A 25,456-nucleotide genomic window follows, 5' to 3' on the forward strand; every position below is an offset into this window, starting at 1 on the left:
AGGGTGTGTTACTGTGTTTCTTTTTTTAACTTCCCTGATTTCCCTTCCCTTCTCTGGACCTTCCTTTCCCTGGACCTCACCTTCCCCTCTCCTCTTTTCTCTAGCTGGGGTATGGTTTAATGGGCTTCAGGTGCCCTCTTAAACCTTGCCCAAGTGCTGGGTTGCCAACTCTGGTTGGACATATTCCTGGAGGTTTCATCACGTGACCTCCCACCGTCCCACCCAGTCAAACAGCCTTTTTTTCCCCATTTCCAATATTTTTATAACTAATAAACGAAAGTGTTCAAAAGAAAATGAAAGAAAACACATTTTGTTTTATTGCCCCCTATGATTTCTCTCCCGGGTGTTTGCTTGCGGCAGTGTCCAGGGGATTAATCCTTAATTCCTGAAGATTCCAGGACAATCCCGGAGGTTCTGGCAACCCTACCAAGTGGCCATTCTTTGTCTGTAGGTCTAGACAGCGAGTGTCAGCAGGCTGCTCAACCACGCTGGGCATCACAGCCAAGTCCAATCCTGATCTCACCTGACCTCTGCACACTTGTCCGTTCCCACAGGTGTTAATGGAATGTGACCAGGAGCTGGAAGCCTGGCTGATTTATTTCACCTCTCTAGTCCAGCGACACTGAGGCCAATTGTAGCACCTACAATTGTTCTATCTACGGTTTCTTCAGCTGAGAACAGCTATCACAGCACAGACTGGATGTCTTAATTTCGGACCTTGGGTCTGTGTGGCTGTGCGTCACCGCTCTAAACCGTCGGAGGAGCTTGACTCCCAATTTTCTCCCCATTCTTGGCCATCCATGGTCGCATGTTTGTTTTTGTGGCCAAGGTGGCATGCTTCTCTCTGGCACCACCAATGCTGCTCTTGGCTGGACCTATACCGGAGGGACATGGTGAAAGCATCCTGTCTGATTCTCACGTTCTCCCTCTCTCTCTCGCTTTCATCACCTCTGTGGGTAAATGCCTGCTCTCCATTTGCTGCCTCTCCCTAGCAGAGCAGGCAACTCTGTATACATCCCACTGGCCTGGCAGTGCCCTCAGGCATTGCTGTGGGACTGCGTCACCATGTCACCCGTTGCATCATTCGCTATGAAGAGGGGTAGCTGCTGATGAAACAGAGCCTCCTTCCTCCAGGTATTTCTGGCACCTCGTCAATTCACAAGATGCTTAATTGGAGACTGAGTCATCGTCTCGTGCGTGTCGCCGCAGCAACCTGAACAGCAGAACAGGCCGAAGCCTAGGAGCAGGTGAAATCTCTGACCCAGAAAATGGTACTCGGCACAAAAAGGAGCAGAAAAAATCTTTAACTGAAGGGGGAATCAAAAACCCAGAAGCAGAAAAGTGAGTGTCACTGTTGCAGAGGATACCTTACAGAGATGTGTTTGAGCTAGAGATTTGCAAAAGCCAAGTCTTGGAACATTGAAGCCAAACTTGTATGCACCAACAACCAGAATTGCCTTACCGAGGCAACAAGATTACAGTCACATTTTTTTTTGACTGAGAGATGCAATGATCTAGAAAGGAGGCACAGGATGGAGCACCAAATTGTGCGATGGAGGTACAATGCTGTACCTTGCTGACTACCCAGGCTCCGTTCCATAGCTGTTGGGAAGAGCCGCGGTTAATCGGAGGGAGAGCCCCCTTGGGTTCCTCTCCTGCACAATCATGATGGCTTGTTTCAAAGCAACATAGTTAGAGCCCTGGGAGCTGGTTGCCTATCTGCCATTTTGGTTGCAGATATTGTGGGCAAGAGGAAAAATTGAAGCAGAGAAAAATGTGTGTGCGGGAGGATGGAATGTTAGAGTGACAATCACCCAACACCATTCCCTACCCATTGACTATTCAGCTCAACCATCAGCACAGAGGCAGCCCTGCTGAATCCGCCTTCTGAATTCTGCAATGACCTTGTGGAGAAGCAACCCTCCAGTAGACCTCCCCTTGCCTCTTCTTAGCATCCTGTTAGAAATTGCCTACTCACCATAAAGAATCACGGGCACTAAACGTCTGCCTCACCATACCATGGCACAGTGTACTGGTTTCACCAACACAGCGAGGCACTTCCACAGAGTGAGCGAACCAACATCGAAGAGAGACCAACCCTCCCAACCCATTCTTGTGCACTTAATCGAGGGGCTTGAGAGCAGCAGGTCTCACCCGTCTGCCTTCCTAAGCGATCAGTGGTACGGATGGTGTGGGAGAGGGGGGGAAACAGATATGAGGAATGAAGCCCAAATGTAAAATGGAATAGGGAAGAAACTCAACATTTCACTTTGAGTCATGAGATATACGTGTGGTTTATTTCCTTCCCTTTGTGACTGCTCTGCTGTCTCATCCATGTTTCTTGTCATATGTGTTGTTTGCATTGTAGATAGATTTGTTATTGCACAAATTCACCCAGAAACCAGCATTTTCAGTGCCATTGGGACTTTTTAGCTAATATTTTGCTATTCAGACAGCAAAGCACCCTGCACACAGCAAGTGTGTAAATTGTCATGAACTGTGGAAGGTCTTTTTCCCAGAGAGTATTGAGACTCCGGAATACATTGCCGGCTGATGTGGTGGGTGCCGGCTCTCTGCTCGTCTTCAAGTGTGAGCTGGACTGGTTCCTGACTGGGGCAGAGATCGCATCATATAGAAGGTAAGTGTCTTTATAGATAACACTTGGTTCATGTGATCTCCTGGACTGGTTTTGATTGCCTGAGGGGGTCGAAGAGGAATTTTCCAGAGTATTTGATCCCTAATTGCCCCTGGGTTTTTGCCTTTTTTTTGCCTCTCCCAGGATGGGGGGATGGGGTGGAGGTAGGTGATGTGTCCAGTCACGATGCTCCGATGGTGTGTGGACCAGCTGGTCTTTTCCTGCCCATCAGTTTTGTATTTTGCATTGTGTTGAATGACTTGCTCTAGTGTTAAGCAGGAATATGCTTCTATTTCCTCTGGTGGGGGAATCCAGAACAAGGGAGCACAATCTTAAAATTGGAGCCAGGCTGTTCAGGAGTGAAATCAGGAAGCAAAAGAAAAAGTATTCAGTTAAAGGGGCACTGGTCTTTATGAATCAACGTTTGACAAAATCCCTTTATCGTCTCCATCACAATGATGCTGGGGTAGGTGACACAGTAATGGACGTCATTGCACCTTGTGTTGCATTGTGTGTCTATAAAAGGATACTGGCAGTGTGACGCCAGCAGAAGATGATGCCGCGATGCACCAAGTGGGGATCACCATACCCGCACCTCAATTACATCACTGTCAGTAGATGTGCAATTGGCACTGGACCCATTGCATTTACTGGCCCAGGGATACTGGCAGTAGTCAGGGACACCCACTCATAAACGGGCGTTCTGGTTTAGCATTCAGGTGCAGTGACACATGACCATCAAAGCAGCTATGGGCAATATTCAGTGGATTAATTGAATTGCATTGTGATTGTAGGACATCAGTACAAATACAATCATCCGATAAAACCAGGTAACCTTTGTTCCCACTTTCCTCTCCCCGTGAATTTTCCACTCTCCACTTTTCAAAGTCACCTCAAGGAAGAGGGCAATTTTAACCTAACCCACCCAGCGGGAAACTGACGGGATCGGATGTAACGCTGGTTTTACACCTGCCTGATTTTAGTCTCCATTGAAGCCAACGGAGAACAATATTGGACGGGGTGTAAAACCAGCGTTCCACTCGATCCCGTGGGATTCCCACCCGGCCAGTTAAGTTAAAATTCCCCCCTAGAAAGTTAGAGGGAATTCTGTTTTCACAGAGCACTATAGATGTATGGAGTGACTAACTCCCCTCAAAACTGATTAATACCTTCAAAACAGAACAAGACCACCATCAGATTTGGAAGAGTTTGGAGACTATAGGATGAGATGATCAAGGACTCTACTGAGCACCGTGGCCCTAGCCTGTCGTAACCGGAGGGGATGACACCTCTGGAGGGTCACAGGGGTGAGTTGGACATCATGATATTGATATCCCAAAGGGTTTTGTGCAATTCGATCGCTTTTGGAATCAGGAAAGAATTTTTGGAGTTTTCTCTTCTTGGAAGTCTTACTGGCAGTTTGTTCACTGCAGTGAAAAACAAGCAACTCCCTCACAGCACCTACCAAATGGCAAAACAACGGCATTAGGTACGGCAGACAAGCCTGCTGTAAAAGCCCATCTGGTTCACTAAGGTCCTTCAGGGATGGACACCTCCCGTCCTTACCCGGTCTGGGCCTATGTGTGACTCCAGTCCCACACCAACGTGGTTGACTCTTAACTGCCCCCTGAAGTGGCCTAGCAAGCCCCTCAGTTGTATCAGTCGAGATGGGCAATAAATGCCAGCATTGCCAGCGACGCCCACATCCTGAAAATTAATTTTAAAAAGTCAATCGTACGTGATCATTTAGCAGTTGATGCCAAATTCCATACACAACTTGACTTCACCCCTAATTGCCAAGATCTGTCTTGTGTTACAGGGTTTTGGAATGCAAGACACAGCTGACATTGGGAGGCAGCAATTACAAATCTGGTACATATTTCTCTCTTTTTGAAAAAAATATTAAAATAGTCAAAGTTAACACATTTTTTATAAGCTTTTCTCTATGACATTTTTTCATTCTCCGCTTGAGTCTTCCTGTGTCCCGCACCATCCCCTAACAAGTAAAGAGCCTGAGGACTACTCCCAGATATCATCCAATGGTGCTCTAAGGACAGCCACTGGCAGGTGCATAAGAATGTTATGGGCTATTGGTTCTCCAATGGTGATAGGGTGAGATGAAGAGGGGTGGGAGGAGGCTCATGTGGAGCATAAACGTCGGCATGGACCTGTTGGGCCGAATGACTTGTTTCTGCGCTGTAAATTCGATGTAATTCTACGTAAATCCAAATTTTCATCCCTTCCCCCCATTCAGTGCCTCCCCCTAACAGAACGGCTGAGACCAGGAACTCACTCTGGGTGAATCATGGGCATCGACTATCAGGTTACTGGAAAACCTGGCCAATTGTGTAATTAACAAATATTTTACAGGTTAACAGTTTAAGTACGGGAGACTAGGCCATTGTCTAGATTTTCACCCAATTGCAGTCTTCGGGTTTCAATATTGAAATTCTGCAGTTGAAGGCACATTAAGAGAATGGCCTAATGAGAAAAGTGCAAGAGGGAGGCAGACTTAATTTACCACCATCATAAGGTAGCATGGTGTTGGGGGTGACTCCTATTCCTTTTTGCTGAGTGCCAGGATTCTTGTTTCTCTGTTTCTTCCCTTAGCTTTAAGGAACCTAACCGCCATTAGTTTGGACATTGCCAAGCCAGTGGTTGTCTTTGTTCATGTTACATAGCTGTGGGGCGTTAGGAAGGATCCAGTCATGATGCTCCGGCCATCATGGTGTGTGGGGCAGGCTTGATGGACCAGCTGGCCTTTTCCTGCCCGTCGTTTTTGTAGGTTCATTTGTTACGATGTGATGCAGAGGATGGAGTTAAAGTTTTGCAGAGCGATTTCTATCTGTTGTGCAACTGGTCACATTAATGGCAAATTAAATTTAATGCTGACAAATGCAAAAGAATTGCATATTGCGAGAAAGAATGAGCAACACAAGTTTACAATAAAGGGAACAGAATTAGCACCGGGAGGCTCAGAAATGGACCTGGGAGTGACTCCAGGCTCATCGATGTCCAGCCAATGTGGAGATGCAATTCTAAAAGCAAATGGAAAGTTAGGATACATACCTACGAGAGAGTTCTGCAGGCTGGAGAGGGAGTGAGTAAAATTTCTGTGTGAGCTTTTTCTGTTGTTGCAGAATGTTTGAGGTATATCTGCACTTGCAAGGGCTCTTGTACTCCTGACATAAACAGAGAGGTGTGGCTTAAATGCTAGCAACCCTTGTGGTTTTACCAAAGAATCTTTTGGAGGACTGAGTTCTGTCATGCCTCTGACACTTTAGAGGATGAACCTTGGCTTACAGCAGAGTTTTCTTGTCTGGTCCGTTGGTCTGTGTAACTTTGTACTGAGTCCAGGATGGGGGTGATTTTGACTTTATTGCGATAGTGTCAAATGGGTGATATCAGATCAGCCACCCGTTGTACCTCAATGATTTCAACAGAAATGAAAATCGGGAAAGATGTATAATGGGCAGCTGATCTGATATCGCCCATTTTACACTATAGCCCAAAGTCACAATTACCCTCGATGAGCTTCCAAGCGGCGCTATAATATCCCAACACACGGGCAAATCCAGACTTGTAGAACACTACAATTAGGAGAACTGAGCTCACTACAAGCTCTAGTTTGGCACCAACTTATTCTGGTTAATAAGAGAAATCAAACAAACTGGTTGGACTCCCCTGTTCTGGCCTCTTGAGCATCCCCGATTTCCATCGCTCCACCATTGGCGGTCGTGCCTTCAGCTGCTTGGGCCCTAAGCTCTGGAATTCCCTCCCTAAACCTCTCCCCCTCTCTCTCTCCTCCTTTAACACCCTCCTTAAAACCGACCTCTTTGACCAAGCTTTTGGTCACCTGTCCTAATATCTCCTTATGTGGCTCGGTGTTAAATTTTGTTTGATAATCGCTCCTGTGAAGCGCCTTGGGATGTTTTACTACGTTAAAGGCGCTATATAAATGCAAGTTGTTGTTGTTGGGAAAGTGACAGAGCCCAGTACTCGAAAGTTGATGTGCTTGAACTTTCTGTTTCTCTAGCATTTCAGTAATTCACCCTGGCAGAAGTGAAGGCTGCTGATCCTGAGGAAGGTGTAAGAAAAGGGTGGCCTGGACCGGGAATGGGGCAGGTGACTTACAACTCACTTCCCACCCACTACCACAGAGAGTTGCCTCATTGGTGGATAAATTCCAAATCAGACACCCAGATCTGTTAGTAGGAGCAACTGGAGAGATATGGGAATTAAAGAGGATGGGGATTTAAACTTGATATGTTATCCCAAGGCCCCAAGGTATGGACCCGTGCAGCTCACAAGAACAAAAGGATTGGACACCCCTGAACTAACACATCAGTGATGGCATCTTTGATGCATTTTACCTGCCTGTTGATCAAATTGTAAATTTTGCGATTGCAAAAAACAATGAATTAATTTGTCAAGACTGGTACTTGACTGAGCAATAAATATTGGACAGGACACTGGTGAGAACTTCCTTGCTCTTGTGTGAATAGTGTCATGGGGTCTTTTTACATCCACCTGTGAGGGTGAACGGGGCCTCGGTTTAACATCTCATCCAAAAGATGGCACCTCCGACAGTGCAGCACTCCCTCAGCACTGCACTGGGAGTGTCAGCCGAGATTAAATGTTGAGGTCATAGAATGGAGTTTGAACCTTCTGACTTGGTGGCAAGAATGCTATTACTGAGCCAAGGCTGACACTTAGTTTATATTAGCTGTTTTATTTTGGCATTGATTTGGGTAGGTGGGGATGTAGTCGAGCTCTGGTTAGTGTCCCACTCCAAGGATACAGATGTTGCTGTAAGGGAAGCACATGATAAAAACCATTTTGGAAAAAATCTGCTGTAAACATAGGAAGACAGGATTCTCCAGAGACTCACAAACTACAATAACATCATTCTTTATTTCCTTGCCTGACTCAAGTTTCTGCACCAGAGCAGCCTGCTTACAGAAACAGTTTCAACCCCTAAATTAGTTTTTCATTAATATTTTTCTTCTATTTGGCCAATAAAAATTGCCTCAGCTCCCGACTCATGGGGGTAAATGCTGTCTTTGTGTGACGGGTGTTGGCGAATTGCCAGCCTGTTTTACATCTCTCCTAATTTTTATTTCCATTGACTTCAAAGTGTGTGTGAGGTTAAACGGGCTGCCGACTCGCTATCACCCGTTTTACGCTCTCGCACAAAGTCAAGATTTAACCCCGTGCTGCGGGCTGCACTTCCTCTGGCCACACTCGCTCTCCTTCAAGTGGCCTTTCTAGTCGGGGGTGAGCCCAGACCGAGGGTGGTGTCCGGATATTCGACCATAGAGGGCTTCGCATCCAGGTCCGATCTTGTTCTGATGTCCTCGTACCTGCGCTCTCCTGGGACCTTCTCATCTGCCCGTCTTTAGTACGACACGAAATGTGCCTTTATTGACTGGGGTTAGCCCATCAGGAGAGCCCCTTCGGTCAGTCTGACCATGGTCATCAAATGGGTAATAACATTATGAACCATACCCTTGGGCCTGAGCATCTGCAGGTCTGACAGTCCTGGTGTAAAAGCTGGGATGTGCCCACCTGGAAGCTACGAGGCTGGCCCTGGCAGAGTATGTGGGGTCAGGGTGTAGAGTCTCTAATTACCCTCTAGCTGCCTGGTATCCTCGCCCACTGTGGGGACATCTCGAACAGTGGGGTGAGAGAATCAGCAGACGGCAGCTGCTCTAATAGGATCTGGAACGCCCAACCCCAACAGCAGATTGGAAGGGGGCCGATTTAAGAAGTGTGTCAGGTTCGGTCTTCAAGGGTGCAGGCCGGGTCCCAGGCCGAGAACTCCCATGTGGGCCCCACTTCTTCTGGTTGCCCGATAGATTTTGGGGTGGACGGTAGCTCAGGACACAGAAACTCTCAGAGGAGTCGGAGATCTTACATAAGGTGTCAACCATGGCTCAGTGGGTAACACTCTCGCCTCTGAGTCAGAAGGTCATGGGTTCAAGTCCTACTCTAGAGACTTGAACACAAAATCCAGGCTGACACTTCAGTGCAGTACTGAGGGAGTGCTGCACTGTCAGAGGTGCAGCCTTTCAGATGAGACGTTAAACTGAGACCCCATCTGCCCTCTCAAATGGGTGTAAAAGACCCCATGGCACTATTTCAAAGAACAGCAGGGGAGTCCTCCCCAATGTCCTGGCCAATATTTATCTCTCAACCAACACCAAAAACAAATTATCTGGTCATTATCACATTGCTGTTTGTGGGACCTTCCTGCGCGCAAATTGGCTGCCGCGTTTCCTACATTACAACAATGACTACACTTCATTGGCTGTAAAGCGCTTTGGGACATCCTGAGTCATGAAAGGTGCTATATAAATGCAAGTTCTTTCTATTTTAACAGAGGGGTTAACCAGAATATAAAGTGTCTTTTGCGATGTTAACTCCTGCTATTTTTAGTGCATTGGTTAACAGGTTCACACTGAGGTCGTACGTGAACTATTTCACTGAAGTCAAAATAAACATTTCAAGTAGCCACTTATTCCTGAAGAAGCTTGTGTTCTTTTACTTTGGGATTAGGAACAGTTGCTAAAATAAAATGTTTTAACATCATGCTTGAGTCCAGAAAAGACTGAGGCAAAAAAACTCGGTGCCTTGTGATCAGGGTGTAACTGTTAGTTATCTCCCACATTAGTTACCTCCCAGTAATTAGACCTCCCACATGAACATATTAATTGATATCAATAATGCAGAAAGTATTCTTCAATGCTGGTCCAAAATTAAAAGGAACCTTTGGCAATCTGTACATTGGATTGTGATACGCACAAATAGGAACATAGTCAGGTACAATACACGTTCAAGGTTCTACAGGGTTACTCTCTCTCTGCTCTTCTACTTTTTGCGCTCATAATTTATGCCTCCAAAAATTAATAGCCTTCCAAGTGGTAAATGTAGACGAGCAAATGTTTTTTTTATTCATTCGTGGGATGTGGGTGTCGCTGACGAGGCCGGCATTTATTGCCCATCCCTAATTGCCCTTGAGAAGGTGGTGGTGAGCCGCCTTCTTGAACCGCTGCAGTCCGTGTGGTGACGGTTCTCCCACAGTGCTGTTTGGGAATGATTTCCAGGATTTTGACCCAGCGACGATGAAGGAACGGCCGATGTATTTCCAAGTCGGGATGGCGTGTGACTTGGAGGGGAACGTGCAGGTGGTGTTGTTCCCATGTGCCTGGTGCCCTTGTCCTTCTAGATGGTAGAGGTCGCGGGTTTGGGAGGTGCTGTCGAAGAAGCCTTGGTGAGTTGCTGCATTGCATCCTGTGGATGGTTCACACTGCAGCCACGTTGCGCTGGTGGTGAAGGGAGTGAATGTTTAGGGTGGTGGATGGGGTGCCAATCAAGCGGGCTGCTTTATCTTGGATGGTGTCGAGCTTCTTGAGTGTTGTTGGAGCTGCACTCATCCAGGCAAGTGGAGAGTATTCCATCACACTCCTGACTTGTGCCTTGTAGATGGTGGAAAGGCTTTGGGGAGTCGGGAGGTGAGTCACTCGCCGCAGAATACCCAGCCTCTGACCTGCTCTTGTAGCCACAGTAATTATGTGGCTGGTCCAGTTAAGTTTCTGTCTTATGCCTTTCTGTCTTAAAATGTCTCCCATTTTAAGGAACGTGTTTGCTGTGTGCAGTTTGGCTCCATACAGCACTTTGAAGAGAGTGTATCGCCTCTGAATTTCAAACAGATCTCACGAGTCACGTATTTTGAATTCCTGCAGTACAGTATTGCATTCACTTGTTGCCACTTAGTTGAAGAGGTAGTTCATGGTGTCCCAGCACTGACCTTCACATAGCTCCTCAGTACAATTATTGCCATTTCAACAGTACATTTTTTTAATTCCTTTTACTACCCTGCTGTTTTCTTCCCTCCTCTCCTGAAGGGACTAACTCGTACCATGGGATTTGACTCCGGTACCTTACCCAAGCCGCTATTGATCACATCCGTGCCTAGAAAGTGATCGGATATGTGATCATGGAGAGCATTATAGCTGAGCCCAACCCTGTCTCCATTTGATGTCCAGATGAATCCACTTACCAGCAGGAATCCATGGATAGCAATCAGGAGCATTTGTTACCTCTAGATTTGACTATTCCAATGCTCCCCTGGCCGGCCTCCCATCTTCCACCCTCCGTAAACTTGAGCTCATCCGAAACTCTGCTGTCCGTATCCTAACTCGCACCAAGTCCCATTCTCCCATCACCCCCTGTGCTCGCCGACCCACATTGGCTCCCGGTCTGGCAACACCTCGATTTTAAAATTCTCATCCTTGTGTTCAAATCCCTCCCTGGCCTCGCCCCTCCCTATCCCTGTAACCTCCTCCAGCCCTACAACCCTCCGAGATTTCTGTGCTCCTCCAATTCTGGCCTCTTTCGCATCCCCGATTTTTAATCGCTCCACCATTAAAACCGACCTCTTTAGCCAAGCTTTTGGTCACCTGTCTTAATATCTCCTTACGTGGCTTAGAGTCAAATTTTGTTTGATAATCACTCCTGTGAAGCATCTTGGGATGTTTTACTACGTTAGAGGTGCTATATAAATGCAAGTTGTTGTTGTTGTTGTTCTATCCTGCCTCATTTTCTTCCATTCTCTAGCTTGTAGGCTCAAAAACACCCTTACTACCGGGAGGGGAGGGGAGGGGAGGGTGGGGGCGGTCGGGGTCATGACTCTCCCCATCATTTTGAGGTTGGCCAACATGGCTTTGGAGGACTGCCTCCATTTTGCTCCCAGCAATCTCTGTCACCGGTCTTTGGCCTCCAGGTTTGGTCCGTGGGTCTGAGGGGTTCCTAGCTCGGGCCTCCTTCCCGCTAAGGCGGACGAACCTCGGGCAACCAGATGAAGTGAGGCCCAGACGGGAGTTCTCGGCCTGGAACCCAGCCTGCACCCTCGAAGACCAAACCTGACACACGTCTTAAATCGGCCCCCCCCCACTTCCAATCTGCTGCTGGGGCTGAGTGTTCCAGACCCTATTGGAGCAGCTGCCCTCCGCTGATTCTCTTACCCCACTGTTTAAGATGTCCCCACTGTGGGCGGGGATACCAGGCCGTAAGAGGTAATTAGAGAATCTTCCCCAGATGTGAGAGTGCTGCCATTCTACTGTAATAGTGTTAAACGGAGCACTGCCACGGAACAATTGAATTGCTCATAGTGTTAACTTTTGATTGCAAGCTCCTTTTTTATTATTGCTGCTTCATACTGTACATAGTTTATTGTCCTAGGGTCTACATTGCTTTACCAATTTCCCAATGTTGTTAATTTATATACATTATTATTGAATTTTGTAAACATTTATAAAAGTGCAATTTCTTCACAAATAGTCTGATGTCTCATTTAATACCAAGCCATGAATTGTTCTGCAGGGTTTCATACTGAAGGTCCAACTTGCAGCCCTAAGGCCACAGGCACGCCTGAGCACTGACAATCCAGCTCCCCAAGTCCAGTCAGCTCAGTCCTATTGCTGGTTTGTCCTTTTTCAATTTTGTGCGCCTGGAGGTTTGGAAAGAAAGAAAGAACTTGCATTTTATATAGCGTCTTTTACGACCTCAGGACGTCCCAAAGTGCCTTACAGCCAAATAAGTACTTTTGAAGTGTAGTCACTGTTGTAATGTAGGAAATGCAGGAGCCAATTTGCGCACAGCAAGATCCCAATGAGATAATGACCAGATAATCTGTTTTAGTGATGTTGGTTGAGAGATAAATATTGACCAGGACCCCGGGGAGAACTCCTCTGCTCTTCTTCGAAATAGTGCCATGGGATCTTTTACGTCCACCTGAGAGGGCAGACAGGACCTCGGTTTAACACCGCAGCACCTCTGACAGTGCAACGTAGCTCCCTCAGTACTGCACTGGGGTATCAGCCTAAATGTTGTGATCAAGTCCCTGGAGTGGGTCTTGAACCCACAACCAACTGAGCCACGGCTGACTGCTCTCACTGCTTTGCTTCATTGGTGGATGAATCCTAGTTCCGGGTCCTTTGTCCCCTTTTAGCGGTTCCCTCCTGCTGGGTGAAAGGGGGTACACTTTACAGAGATATTTTGATCTGGTCGCATTGGGGCTCATGCCCAAAGCAAAGGAGAAGCTGAGTCAATTTGACACTGTCCCTTCCTTGCATCAAAAGCAAGATACTGGTAATCGGAAATAAAAACAGAAAATGCTGGAGAAGCTCAGCAAGTGAGGCAGCGTCGGTGGAGAAAGAAAGAGAGTTAAGGTTTCAGGTCGGTGATCTTTCGTCAGAACTGGAAGATGTGAAAAGAATTAAAGTTTTTAAGCAAGTACAGAGCCAGGGAAAGGGGGGGGCGGAGGGAGGGAGGGGAGGAAAGAACAAAAGGGAAGGTCTGTGATGGGATGGAGGGCACGAGTGATTAAATGACAAATGGGCAAAGGGGGTAGGAACGGGACAAGTTAAGAAACAAAAGGTGGGTCTAGAGGAGCTGTAAATGGCAACAGTAGAACCATTAACAGCAGCTGCAGTCTGAAAAATCAGGAGCAGTGGTTATGGTCTGAAGTTACTGGAATCAGTGTTGAGTCCGGAAGGTTGTAAAGAACCTAAACAAAAGATCAGGTGCTGTTCCTCAAGCTTACGTTGAGCTTCATTAGATCTTCACTGAAGCTCAACGGAAGCTCGAGGAGGCAGTGAGTTTGTTAGTGTTGGGGGGGAGGGTTTATTACTGGTGATGAGTGAGGGGGAGGGTTTATTACTGGTGACAGGAGTGAGGGGGAGGGTTTATTACTGGTGACAGGAGTGAGGGGGAGGGTTTATTACTGGTGATGAGTGAGGGGGAGGGTTTATTACTGGTGACAGGAGTGAGGGGGAGGGTTTATTACCGGTGATGAGTGAGGGGGAGGGTTTATTACCGGTGACAGGAGTGAGGGGGAGGGTTTATTACCGGTGACAGGAGTGACGGGGAGGGTTTATTACCGGTGACAGGAGTGAGGGGGAGGGTTTATTACCGGTGACAGGAGTGAGGGGGAGGGTTTATTCCTGGTGATGAGTGAGGGGGAGGGTTTATTACCGGTGACAGGAGTGAGGGGGAGGGTTTATTACCGGTGACAGGAGTGAGGGGGAGGTTTTATTACCGGTGACAGGAGTGAGGGGGAGGGTTTATTACCGGTGACAGGAGTGAGGGGGAGGGTTTATTACCGGTGACAGGAGTGAGGGGGAGGGTTTATTCCTGGTGACAGGAGTGAGGGGGAGGGTTTATTCCTGGTGATGAGTGAGGGGGAGGGTTTATTACCGGTGCCAGGAGTGAGGGGGAGGGTTTATTACCGGTGACAGGAGTGAGGGGGAGGGTTTATTACCGGTGACAGGAGTGAGGGGGAGGGTTTATTACCGGTGACAGGAGTGAGGGGGAGGGTTTATTACCGGTGACAGGAGTGAGGGGGAGGGTTTATTACCGGTGACAGGAGTGAGGGGGAGGGTTTATTACCGGTGACAGGAGTGAGGGGGAGGGTTTATTACCGGTGACAGGAGTGAGGGGGAGGGTTTATTACCGGTGACAGGAGTGAGGGGGAGGGTTTATTACCGGTGACAGGAGTGAGGGGGAGGGTTTATTCCTGGTGATGAGTGAGGGGGAGGGTTTATTACCGGTGACAGGAGTGAGGGGGAGGGTTTATTACCGGTGACAGGAGTGAGGGGGAGGGTTTATTACCGGTGACAGGAGTGAGGGGGAGGGTTTATTACCGGTGACAGGAGTGAGGGGGAGGGTTTATTCCTGGTGACAGGAGTGAGGGGGAGGGTTTATTACCGGTGACAGGAGTAAGGGGGAGGGTTTATTACCGGTGACAGGAGTGAGGGGGAGGGTTTATTACCGGTGACAGGAGTGAGGGGGAGGGTTTATTACCGGTGACAGGAGTGAGGGGGAGGGTTTATTACCGGTGACAGGAGTGAGGGGGAGGGTTTATTACCGGTGACAGGAGTGAGGGGGAGGGTTTATTACCGGTGACAGGAGTGAGGGGGAGGGTTTATTACCGGTGACAGGAGTGAGGGGGAGGGTTTATTACCGGTGACAGGAGTGAGGGGGAGGGTTTATTACCGGTGACAGGAGTGAGGGGGAGGGTTTATTCCTGGTGACAGGAGTGAGGGGGAGGGTTTATTACTGGTGATGAGTGAGGGGGAGGGTTTATTACCGGTGACAGGAGTGAGGGGGAGGGTTTATTACCGGTGACAGGAGTGAGGGGGAGGGTTTATTACCGGTGACAGGAGTGAGGGGGAGGGTTTATTCCTGGTGATGAGTGAGGGGGAGGGTTTATTACCGGTGACAGGAGTGAGGGGGAGGGTTTATTACCGGTGACAGGAGTGAGGGGGAGGGTTTATTACCGGTGACAGGAGTGAGGGGGAGGGTTTATTACCGGTGACAGGAGTGAGGGGGAGGGTTTATTCCTGGTGACAGGAGTGAGGGGGAGGGTTTATTACCGGTGACAGGAGTGAGGGGGAGGGTTTATTACCGGTGACAGGAGTGAGGGGGAGGGTTTATTCCTGGTGACAGGAGTGAGGGGGAGGGTTTATTCCTGGTGACAGGAGTGAGGGGGAGGGTTTATTCCTGGTGACAGGAGTGAGGGGGAGGGTTTATTACCGGTGACAGGAGTGAGGGGGAGGGTTTATTACCGGTGACAGGAGTGAGGGGGAGGGTTTATTCCTGGTGACAGGAGTGAGGGGGAGGGTTTATTCCTGGTGACAGGAGTGAGGGGGAGGGTTTATTCCTGGTGACAGGAGTGAGGGGGAGGGTTTATTACCGGTGACAGGAGTGAGGGGGAGGGTTTATTCCTGGTGACAGGAGTGAGGGGGAGGGTTTATTCCTGGTGACAGGAGTGAGGGGGAGGGTTTATTACCGGTGACAGGAGTGAGGGGGAGGGTTTATTCCTGGTGACAGGAGTGAGGGGGAGGGTTTATTCCTGGTGACAGGAGTGAGGGGGAGGGTTTATTCCTGGTGACAGGAGTGAGGGGGAGGGTTTATTCCCGGTGACAGGAGTGAGGGGGAGGGTTTATTACCGGTGACAGGAGTGAGGGGGAGGGTTTATTCCCGGTGACAGGAGTGAGGGGGAGGGTTTATTCCTGGTGACAGGAGTGAGGGGGAGGGTTTATTCCTGGTGACAGGAGTGAGGGGGAGGGTTTATTCCTGGTGATGAGTGAGGGGGAGGGTTTATTCCCGGTGACAGGAGTGAGGGGGAGGGTTTATTCCTGGTGACAGGAGTGAGGGGGAGGGTTTATTACCGGTGACAGGAGTGAGGGGGAGGGTTTATTACCGGTGACAGGAGTGAGGGGGAGGGTTTATTACCGGTGACGTCTCCAATCCGCTGGCACTCTCCCAGACTCAGGTTGACTCTTTCGCTGCTCCGACCGACGGGTGTTTTTTTTCTCTCGCTGGAAATAAACATGTAAGTTTGTCCTGACGTGAGCTCAGCTTTTGCTTCTTTACCGTCTCCTCCTTCCAACAATCCCCCTTCCCCTCGTCTCTTCAATCAATTAGTTTCTGTGGTGGGGGAACCGGCTCCCAGCTCTCCGTGTTCGCCGGGCGGGAGGTGGTGGAGGCCGGTGGAGGTTGTAGGCGAGGCCGCGGGCTTGTGTTTGGGGTGGGGAGGGGTAGGCCGCGGGGTGGAGGCTGTTTGTGTTGAGCTGCAGAGTGTGGAAAGAAGGAGTTTAACTCGGTTCGGTCTTTAAAAGTAAACTTTTAATGACTAAAAGTTAAAGCCTCTAACTGTTGGACTAAATTTTTTTTTAAAAAATCTAATGGGGGCGGTAACTCCAACAAGTGCTAACGCTGGGTTGAGATTAGCTGAAAAGTTTATTTTCCAATAGTTTAGGTTCTTTATTATTTCACTGATCAGGAAAGGAATCCGTCTGTGGCTTTTTGGGTTGATCGTGAATTGCAAAGGAGAATTTTCTTTTTTGTTTTTAAATTTCAAAGGGAGTTTTGTTTTGCTCGTTCTTGGTATGAACATTTTGTGGCATTTGAGCCCTATTTTTAAAAAAAAAACTACAGCATGTTTTTTTTTGTATTGCGAATTGATTTTAATTAATGATTTGGGAATTGTAAGTACAATTTCAAAATTTGTGACTGACTCCAAATTGGGGGGTGTAGTTAATACAAAAGAATAATGGCAAAATGCAAGAGGCCATTAATAAACTTACAGAATGGGAGTGAATTGGCAAATTAATTTCAGTATAGATAAGTGTGAGGTGGTGCATTTTGGTAGGAAGGATAAGGCCACATACTAATTGGATAATATTCTAAATGAGAGAGGATCAAGGGGGACATATACACATTGCTGAAAGTAGAGATGCAGGTTAATTAGGCTGTAAACTAAGACAAATTGGCGTTCATTTCCAGAGGGATAGAATTGAACAGTGCACAAGTTTTGTTAAACTTGTATGAAACCTTGGTTAGACCACACTTGGAGTACTGTGCACAGCTCTGGTCTCCATATTATAGAAAGGATATAGAGGCTTTGGAGTGGGTGCAAAAAAAATTCATAAGGATGATACAAGAGCTAAGATATATTTATTAGGAAAGGCTGAACAGGCTGGGGCTCTTTTCTCTAGGAAAGAGAAGGCTGAGGGGTGAGCTGATTTAAGGTCTTTAAGATAATGAAAGGATTTGATGGGTTATACATAGACAAAATGTTTCCACTTGTGGGACAGTCCAAAACTTAAGGTCATAGATATGTTGCTAATAAATCCAATAGGGAATTCAGGAGAAACTACTTTTACCCAGAGTGTGAAATGTGGAAGTTGCTATCACATGGAGTAGGTGAGGAAATAGCAGAGATGCATTTAAGGGGAAACTAGATGTACATAAGAGAAAGGTATGCTGATTGGGTTAGATGAAGTGGGAAGGGAGGAGGCTCTCATGGAGCATAAACACTGGCATAGACCAGTTTGTGCTGTAGTTTCGATGTAACTCGATGTTAACAATTTTGGAAAATAAAAGCTTGTCATTCCCAGAAGGCCTCTTGGATGTTGCCTTCAAAAGTTGGGAGTGAATGAAATTCATTAAATTGGGTTGTACTCGTCAAAACACATAAGGAAGACCACTCCGGACCTTCTCCCTCTGAGTTGGGTACCGTGTGCAATATGGTTTTTTTTGGGGGAGCTTGGGCTTAAATCCAACCCAAAACAATGACCTGTACACCCCAGCTTCTCAGCAATGCAGGTCCTGTATAAAATTTAGCTTAGAATAGTTTCAATGGTATCTCTGGAAGACGATGTCACATAAATAGGGGAGGGCAGGAGAAAGAGAATGGTGGTGCTATACTGAAGATAGGTTTATGACCAGTCAGTGTGGGGCAGAATGAAAAGGGGGGAGTTTTGTGCACCTGTTGCAGTGGTCCTCAAACTTTTGTGTGGAGGGTGCCCCCTCATTGAAACACTCCAGGGGATCCCTGTGCTCACTTACTGAATTAGCTACTCAAAGGAATGTTGTGCTCATTAGAATATAGCAACAGTAGTGGAATCTAGAATGCCAAAATATGGAAATCTGATTTCCTTACCCAATCTTCCTAACATTTAGGGATCCTATTGTATTTGGAGTGATTGATGTTGCTGAAAGTGAGGAGGGGAATAATTACATTCTTCATCATTAAGTGCAAAAATTTAATGTGGGTTGTTCTTGGATCCATAATTAGGTTATAGTTTTTAGTCAATCTGAAGTTGATGGTTTGGTTAGATTCCCAATTAGGCTTGTTGGCTTCCAAATTAGTGTAATTAGTTCCTTCTCCTTGAATTTGGGTGTCCTCTCTTGTATTGTAATAGAATATTAAGTGTTGCTAAACTCAACTGTTTTAGTGTGATTTGGGGAACATTACTAACATACCAGTGTTCACTGCTACTAACTCTTGAACCATCTGTCATAAAGTAAGCTGTTGATCAGTAATGCTGGTGACTAGTTGGCCATTGGCAGCACATGTAAGGACTGGCACAGTGCAGGGATTGGCAGGCTATCAGTGAGATTTCTCAGAATTTGCACTGAATTTGAATTCTGTTTTTAAATAACGATGGATGCCTGCCTGTAGACCACTCAACAGAACTCCTCACACACAATGCTCAGTTCCCTTGAGCCTCCACCTATTTGGGCCAAAATGGAGAAGATTAGCCATTGTGCTACCCCCTACCTAATTGCAGGTGTGTGGACTTGTGCTAAACCAGCATTAGCCTTGGCTACTGAAGAATTGCTGGCCCTAGGCAGAGTATGTTGGCATGAGTCACTGTATTTAGTGGATTAGTAAGTGAATGAGATGGGAAGGAATGTGAACTTAATAGGCAGAACTTACTGGTGATTGAAACGTTGTCAAACTATTTAATAGTAAATAAGTAACTTTGGGAGAGGGGAAAAATAACTTATTCCCTTCCCCCCCCTTTTCCTGGAAACCCTGTAGTACAGGAAGTGACTAAATTACAGTGTGCACAATTTTTGTCATTAACCAGGTTGAGGCATCCTGATCCCGATCATAAGGGCTTGACTTGCTGTGGAAGAATTCCACCATATTCTAGCTTATTTAATGCACTGGTGCCAGTACTCAAATCACTTAAACTAATATAACAACGTGCATTTATATAGCGCCTTTTACACACTTCCTAAGGTGCTTCGTAAGAGCGTTATCAGACAAAATTTGACACCGAGCCACATGCGATATTGGGACAGGTGACCAAAAGCTTGGTCAAAGCTAGGTTTTAAGGAGCATCTTAAAGGAGTGAAGAGAAGTAGAGGGGTTTAGGGTGGGAATTCCAGAGCTTAGGGCCTAGGCAGCAGAAGGCACGGCCCCCAATGGTGAAGGGAATGGGGGATGCACAAGAGGCCAGAATTGGATGAGTGCAGAGATCTGAGGGTTGTAGGGCTGAAGGAGGTTACAGAGAAAGGGAGGGGTGAGGGCATGGAGGGATTTGAGAATTTTATTACTGAAGGAGTGCTGCACTGTTGGAGGTGCTGTCTTTTGGATGAAGCGTTAATCCGTCTCAGGTGGACGTAAAAGATCCCTTTGCACTAGAAGAGCAGGGGAATTCTCCTGGTGTCCTGGTCAATATTTATCCCTCGACCAACATCACTAAAACAGATTATCTGATCATTATCATCTTGCTGTGTGCAAATTGGCTGCTGCATTTCCTCCATTACAACAGTGACCACACTTCAAAAATATTTCATTAGCTGTAAAGCACTTTGGGTTGTCAAAGGTGCAATATAAATGCAAGTTCCTTCTTTCATTGGCAGATGTCTTTCTGTGCCTCTTAACTGACTTAAGTGATTGAGGCCTGTTATATAGTGATCCATTGAGATTGAGAAAGGTAGGAACCTAAAAATAGCCTGGAGAGGGTAGAGGTGAGTGCACTGTTGTGAAGTTTCCAGTAATGGATTAAAGATTAAAGCCTCTGGACAGCAATACAAGATGTTAAATATCTGCCGTGTACTGCAAGTTTGCTCTTTGTGGGTGTGGTTAACATTGTTCACCATGTGTGCATTTTATACTCAATAGTCTGCTGCACCAATCATGCGGTTGGTCTTAAATGTGCTGCTCTTTGTAATCTTTTCTCTGTTGAAACCCACTGGAAGTTGCCTTTTTTAACGTTAGAGTAGCGTGTAGTTTTGAAAATGACTTGTCTCAATGCGTTGCTTCACCGGTTCAGTTGTAGGTTTGTATTGCACAACGCAGGAGCCAGTACATACCCAGCCTAATGGGCTCCTATTGCTGCCAGATTGTGAAACTGGGAGATGGAAGACTTGCTGTTAGTGGCGAGGGTGTTCCCAGATGTTTAGGCTACCAATTGTAGCTGTAATGATGAAAATTCAATTGTAATTAATCAGTGGATCATGCACCTATTTGTGGTTAGATTTGTGTCTCCCAATTCTCTGCTCTTGCCTCAATGAACCTGGCTATTTGTAAGTTTGGAATCATTGTCCTCAACAGCATCCTGGTCTCAATACAGACTATCATAGAATCGTTACAGCACGGAAGGCGGCCATTCGGCCCATCGAGTCTGCGCTGGCTCTCCAAGAGCAATCCAGCTTGTCCCAACCCCCTGCAAATTTTTTCCCTTTGAGTACTTATCCAATGCCCTTTTGAAGGCCATGATTGAATCTGCCTCAACCATGCCCTCAGGCAGTTCTTTGCAGATCATAACCACTTGCTGGTTTTTTAAAAAGTTTTTCATGTCGCCTTTGGTTCTTTTGCCAATCACCTTAAATCTGTGTCCTCTGGTTCTCGACCCTTGCGCCAATGGGAACAGTTTCTCTTGCTTCTGTCTAGATCCTTCATGATTTTGAATACCTCGATCAAATCTCCCCTCATCCTTCTCTGTTCCAGCTTCTCCAGTCTGTCCACGTAACTAAAGCCCCTCATCCCTTTGACCATTCTAGTAAATCTTCTGTGCACCCTCTCTAAGGCCTTCACATCCTCCCTAAAGTGCGGTGCCCAGAGCTGGACACATTACTTCAATAGTCTATAGGCCTATAGTCCTTTTTTGTATTTTTTTTCTCCCCTCCAAATTTCTTTTGCCCCTTTTTGTCTCCTGAATGTGCAGACTCATTGAGTTATGGTTCCATGGAGTGTTATTTCCCTTCAGTATCTTGCACATAACCAGTCATGTGTAATCCTTGGCATAAGTGTTACAGGCTGTATGACTACAAGGAAGAAAGGGTCAGATTGTAGCTGAGGCCCACCCTGTCTTTATCCAACATTTCCATGCACCCACCTAGGTCACAGGTGTTAAAACTGGATAGCCATGTGGTAAAGGATAGCATACTAGAGCCTGGTCTTTAGTTGCTTCCAAGCCTCTATTTAGTTTCCTCTTGAATGTCCCACACCCTAACTAAGCTCTCCTATAAAAAGGACTGAGTCCCCATTTAATACCATCACCTGAATACAATTAACACTAATTGATACAAATCGTACAATTATAGGATGCTGATTGGCATTTATCTCCTCCTGTTCCATTGCAAGGCTGCTGATAAGTGTAATGCCTTTAGAGTTGCAGGTCTCACCCAGGGCAGCATTAGACAGACCAGGGATCAATCCCAGGACCTTCTGGTTTTTGTTGCTCAACTGCATAGATTTTACAGCACAAACAGGCCATTTGGCCCATCTAGTCCATGCTGATGATGCTCCAAATGAGCCTCCTCCCACCCTACTTCATCGAACCCTATCAGTGTATCCTTCTATTCCTTTCTCCCTCGTACTGATCTCGCTTCCCCTTAAAGACATCTATACTACTTGCCTCAACTACTCCATGTCAGTTCCACTCTCGGTAATAAAGTTTCTCCTGAATTCTTTATTGGATTGATTAGTGACTTACCTTGTGTTTACTAGCTAAGCTGCTGAGTTATGGGAATGTTTCATCTTTATTTTAAAAGCTGCTGGAATCCAAATCCTGGTAATCAAAACATTGATGCTGCAGACCAGATAGATTGTTAGTTTGGGGGAATTCTAGGATGGGGCTATGCCTGTAATATTCTTTCCCAAGCAAACCAGGCTTGTTTGAAATCTCTGCTGCTGAACTCAATTGGAGTTGCAGTCCTAAATTCCAAATGCTGGAACGCTCTGCACTTTCCAGATGGGGGTGGTGATTCTATTTTCCCAGTTGTGTTCATGCTCTCAAAATTGTGAGAGATAAGAGAAGTAAATTAGCTGTCGATTCCCCCTGGAGCAGGATTCGGAATGGGCGCTCCCACTGATTTCATGGAAATGGAATTTCACACCAAACATTGGTTTGAGGCTCCTCCTGTCCAACAGACTTAATCCAGCACTAGCGTTGACATGGACCAGGCTAATGAATGTGGGTCCCTTCCATGTACCTTTTTTGTGGATTGCAGAACTTTTAAATGCATCCAAGATTCAGTAGTGTAATTGGGGAGAAGGCACCCCTCCCTCTTGTTCTGAAAACACTGTTACAACACTTACCAATTTTCAGTCACTGCCAAAGAAATGCATCAAGCCAGTACTGTTACTGATGCTGGAGTGCAATGTATTGTCCGAGGAGTGTGATCTCCTGAAGTTAGGTCAATTTTACTGAATCAATGATGAGACTACTTTGCATCTGCTGTTTGGCTCGTTGATCTAAAAGTGCCCTTGGTCCTACACTTTAGTACATCAGTGGGTGAGGTATTCACCTGTACTTGTACAGTTTTGGTTAATGTAACTCAGGGACATGCCAGCAAGAATTTGCTTGGACATAATCGTGCTCCACATGTTACAATTGCTGTAAAACCATGACTTTTTTTGTTTGGGGGGGGGGAAGGAGGGGGTGAGGTTGTTTGGTGCAGGTTTGACTTGAATAGTAAATGCTCCCCTCGGGTTGTACAGAAGGATTTAGTACTACAGGGGTTGTTCCATTTGAAGGTTAATCTATGTTCTGGAATAGGGAGCTGTGCAAATTTTGAATCTTTTTCTATAAAGAAGGTGCTGAGTGGAGGGATTGGCTCGAGCGTTCTCTTCCCTCGATGGGGAAGGAGCAGACAAGTGATATTGGTGCACTTCAAAAACTGCCTATGCCAAAGACTGGAAGATGTTTGGAGCCTGGCTGGATGGCTACTGACCAATCCCCATACCAAAAATGGGTTTAATATAGTGTACAAGGACCAGGAGGGAGGGAAAGGGCAGAGGATTTCATGTCTGGCTCCTGCATTGACGCATACAATTTCAGGTCAAGGTTTTATTGTATCAACAAACTCAATATCCTGTGCCTGAAGTTGATGCAGCAGATAACTGAGGTCCTTTTTTTGGTTTGGCTTGTATTTCCAACATTCCCTGAGTTACTGTGTAATACTGAACTTTCATTTTGTATTATAGTACCTAGTTTTCCAAAGCCCTTTACGTTAATTGAATTACTTGAAGTGCAGTCACTGTTAGGCAGTAGTACAAGAGGTGAATAATTAGTTGGATCTGTTTCCAGTGGCTTTGGTTGTAGGAGAGATGTTGGCCAGAACACCAAGGAATGCCCTGCTGTTGAAATAGTGTCATCAGATTGCTATCTGAACCACTGGGCTAGCAAGACAGGACCTCATTCAGAAGACTGTACTTTCAACAATCCCTCAGTAATGAACTAAATGTTGGTCTTGATTATGCACTCAAAGCTCTGGAGTGCGACATGAGCCCAAAGCCCCACTGCTCGGGTTGCCAGTGGAGCTAAGCTGACACTCAATAATTGAGACGTGCACAAGTTCTGGAATACTTGCAGGGTTCGTAGTGAGCACTGACTGCTCTCTCGCTTGCTGATTGGCTACTCTGGGTGTTTCCTTCAGCTGTGGCCCAGTGGGTAACACTCTCGCCTCTGAGTCCAACGACCGTGGGTTCAAGGCCCACTCCGGAGACTCGAGCGCAAAATCTAAGCTGACTCCTCAGTGCAGTATTGAGGGAGTGCTGCATTGTCCGAGGTGCCGTCTTTTGGATGAGATGTTAAACCGAGGCCCTGTCTGCTGCCACGGGTGGATGTTAAAGATCCCATAGCTCTATTTTGAAGAAGAGCAGGAGAGTTCTCCCTGATGTCCTGGCCAATATTTAACCCCCATGCAACATAAACTAAAACAGATTATCTGGTCATTATCAAGTTGCTGTTTGTGGGATCTTGCTGTGTGCAAATTGGCTGCCACGTTTCCTACATTACAGCAGTGACTACACTTCAAAAAGTAATTGGCTGTTAAGTGCTTTAGGACATCCTGAGGTTGTGAAAGGTGCTATATAAATCCAAGTCTTTCTACCTGTCACTGTATTGAAGTTCCTGTTTTTCTCCTGTTAGCATACTTTGCTACTTGGAATGGCATGTGACAGGAAAAGACCAATTGCTCTGCACAGTTACTGATGCAGCCAGCGAGGGAGCTGAATTATCTGATCTGATCTGATTATAAACCAGGAGCGGTGCAGCTTCTGATTTTGTTTGGTGATGATGCTTTTGAGTCAGTCTCCCTTATCTCTGCCCCCACCATCTGCTCGGCTTATTCAAGAAAACAGACAAAACTAAACGAATGTCAATTCTTTGCCCTAGTTTAATATTATAAATCTGTCTCCGTGGCGAGACTCCAAGTACAGAGCTTGTGCACAGTGCCTGCAACAAATCACTGGGTGTTTTGCCATCCAACATCTCCGCCAAGTCACGCACCATCCTGACTTGGACATATATCAACTGTTCCTTTTTATTGTTGCTGGGTCAAAATCCTGGAACTCGCGACCTAACAGCAGCAGTTCAAGGCGGCGGCCCACCACCACTTTCTGAAGGCCAATTAGGGATGGGCAATAAATACTGGCCTTGCCAGTGATGCCCACATCCTGCAGAATGGGGGGAAAAATGGGAATGGGTGATTTTTGCTGGTTCAGTTGTAAGGTTTCCTAACTAGTTTTCTGGATGTTGGATAGCAAAATACCCAGTGATTTGTTGCAAACATCTTGCACAGACTCTGAACTTGGAGTCTTGCCATCAGGTCACCGTTATAATATCAAACTGATGCAAAGAATTGACATCCATTTAGTTTTGTCTGAGTTCTTGAAAATGCCACGCAGATGGTGGGGGCAGAGGAGATGAGGGAGACTGACTCAAACATCATCACTAAACACAGATAAGGAGCTTCATTGTCTCTGGGTTGTAACCGTATCAGCAACTCCTTCATGACCATATTCCCAGTGACCACATTGGCACTCGCTGCTTGAACAAAGGGTTGTTGATCATAACCATTTGTAATTTGTTGATTCTTAAAGGGGGTTCTGATGAAGTGCCCTTCTGTACATGTTTTTTTTTAATTAAAAAAAAACTCCTATTTTTCCACTGAAAGCAGCCATCAGCTGTTTTTCTTCCCCTGGCCCCAGTCTACGTGGTATGTAAT

At 46.4% G+C, this 25,456-nt stretch overlaps 1 protein-coding gene across 2 annotated transcripts in view; it reads left to right on the top strand.

Moving 5' to 3' along the window:
• Nucleotides 1-25,456, top strand: part of LOC137300942 (vesicle-associated membrane protein 3-like) — a 69,729-nt gene that overhangs the window by 29,317 nt on the left and 14,956 nt on the right. Inside the window, exon 1 of one of the 2 annotated variants that reach the window (XM_067970228.1) lies at nucleotides 15,925-16,034. The exons of the other annotated variant lie outside the window; for it this stretch is intronic. Within the exon in view, the coding sequence (XP_067826329.1) occupies nucleotides 16,033-16,034 (2 nt within the window). The 5' untranslated portion in view covers nucleotides 15,925-16,032. Of the gene's footprint in view, nucleotides 1-15,924; nucleotides 16,035-25,456 lie in introns of those variants that run through there. 2 annotated transcript variants of the gene reach the window in all.

Source organism: Heptranchias perlo, chromosome 32, assembly GCF_035084215.1.
Source record: "Heptranchias perlo isolate sHepPer1 chromosome 32, sHepPer1.hap1, whole genome shotgun sequence".
NCBI lineage: Eukaryota > Metazoa > Chordata > Chondrichthyes > Hexanchiformes > Hexanchidae > Heptranchias > Heptranchias perlo.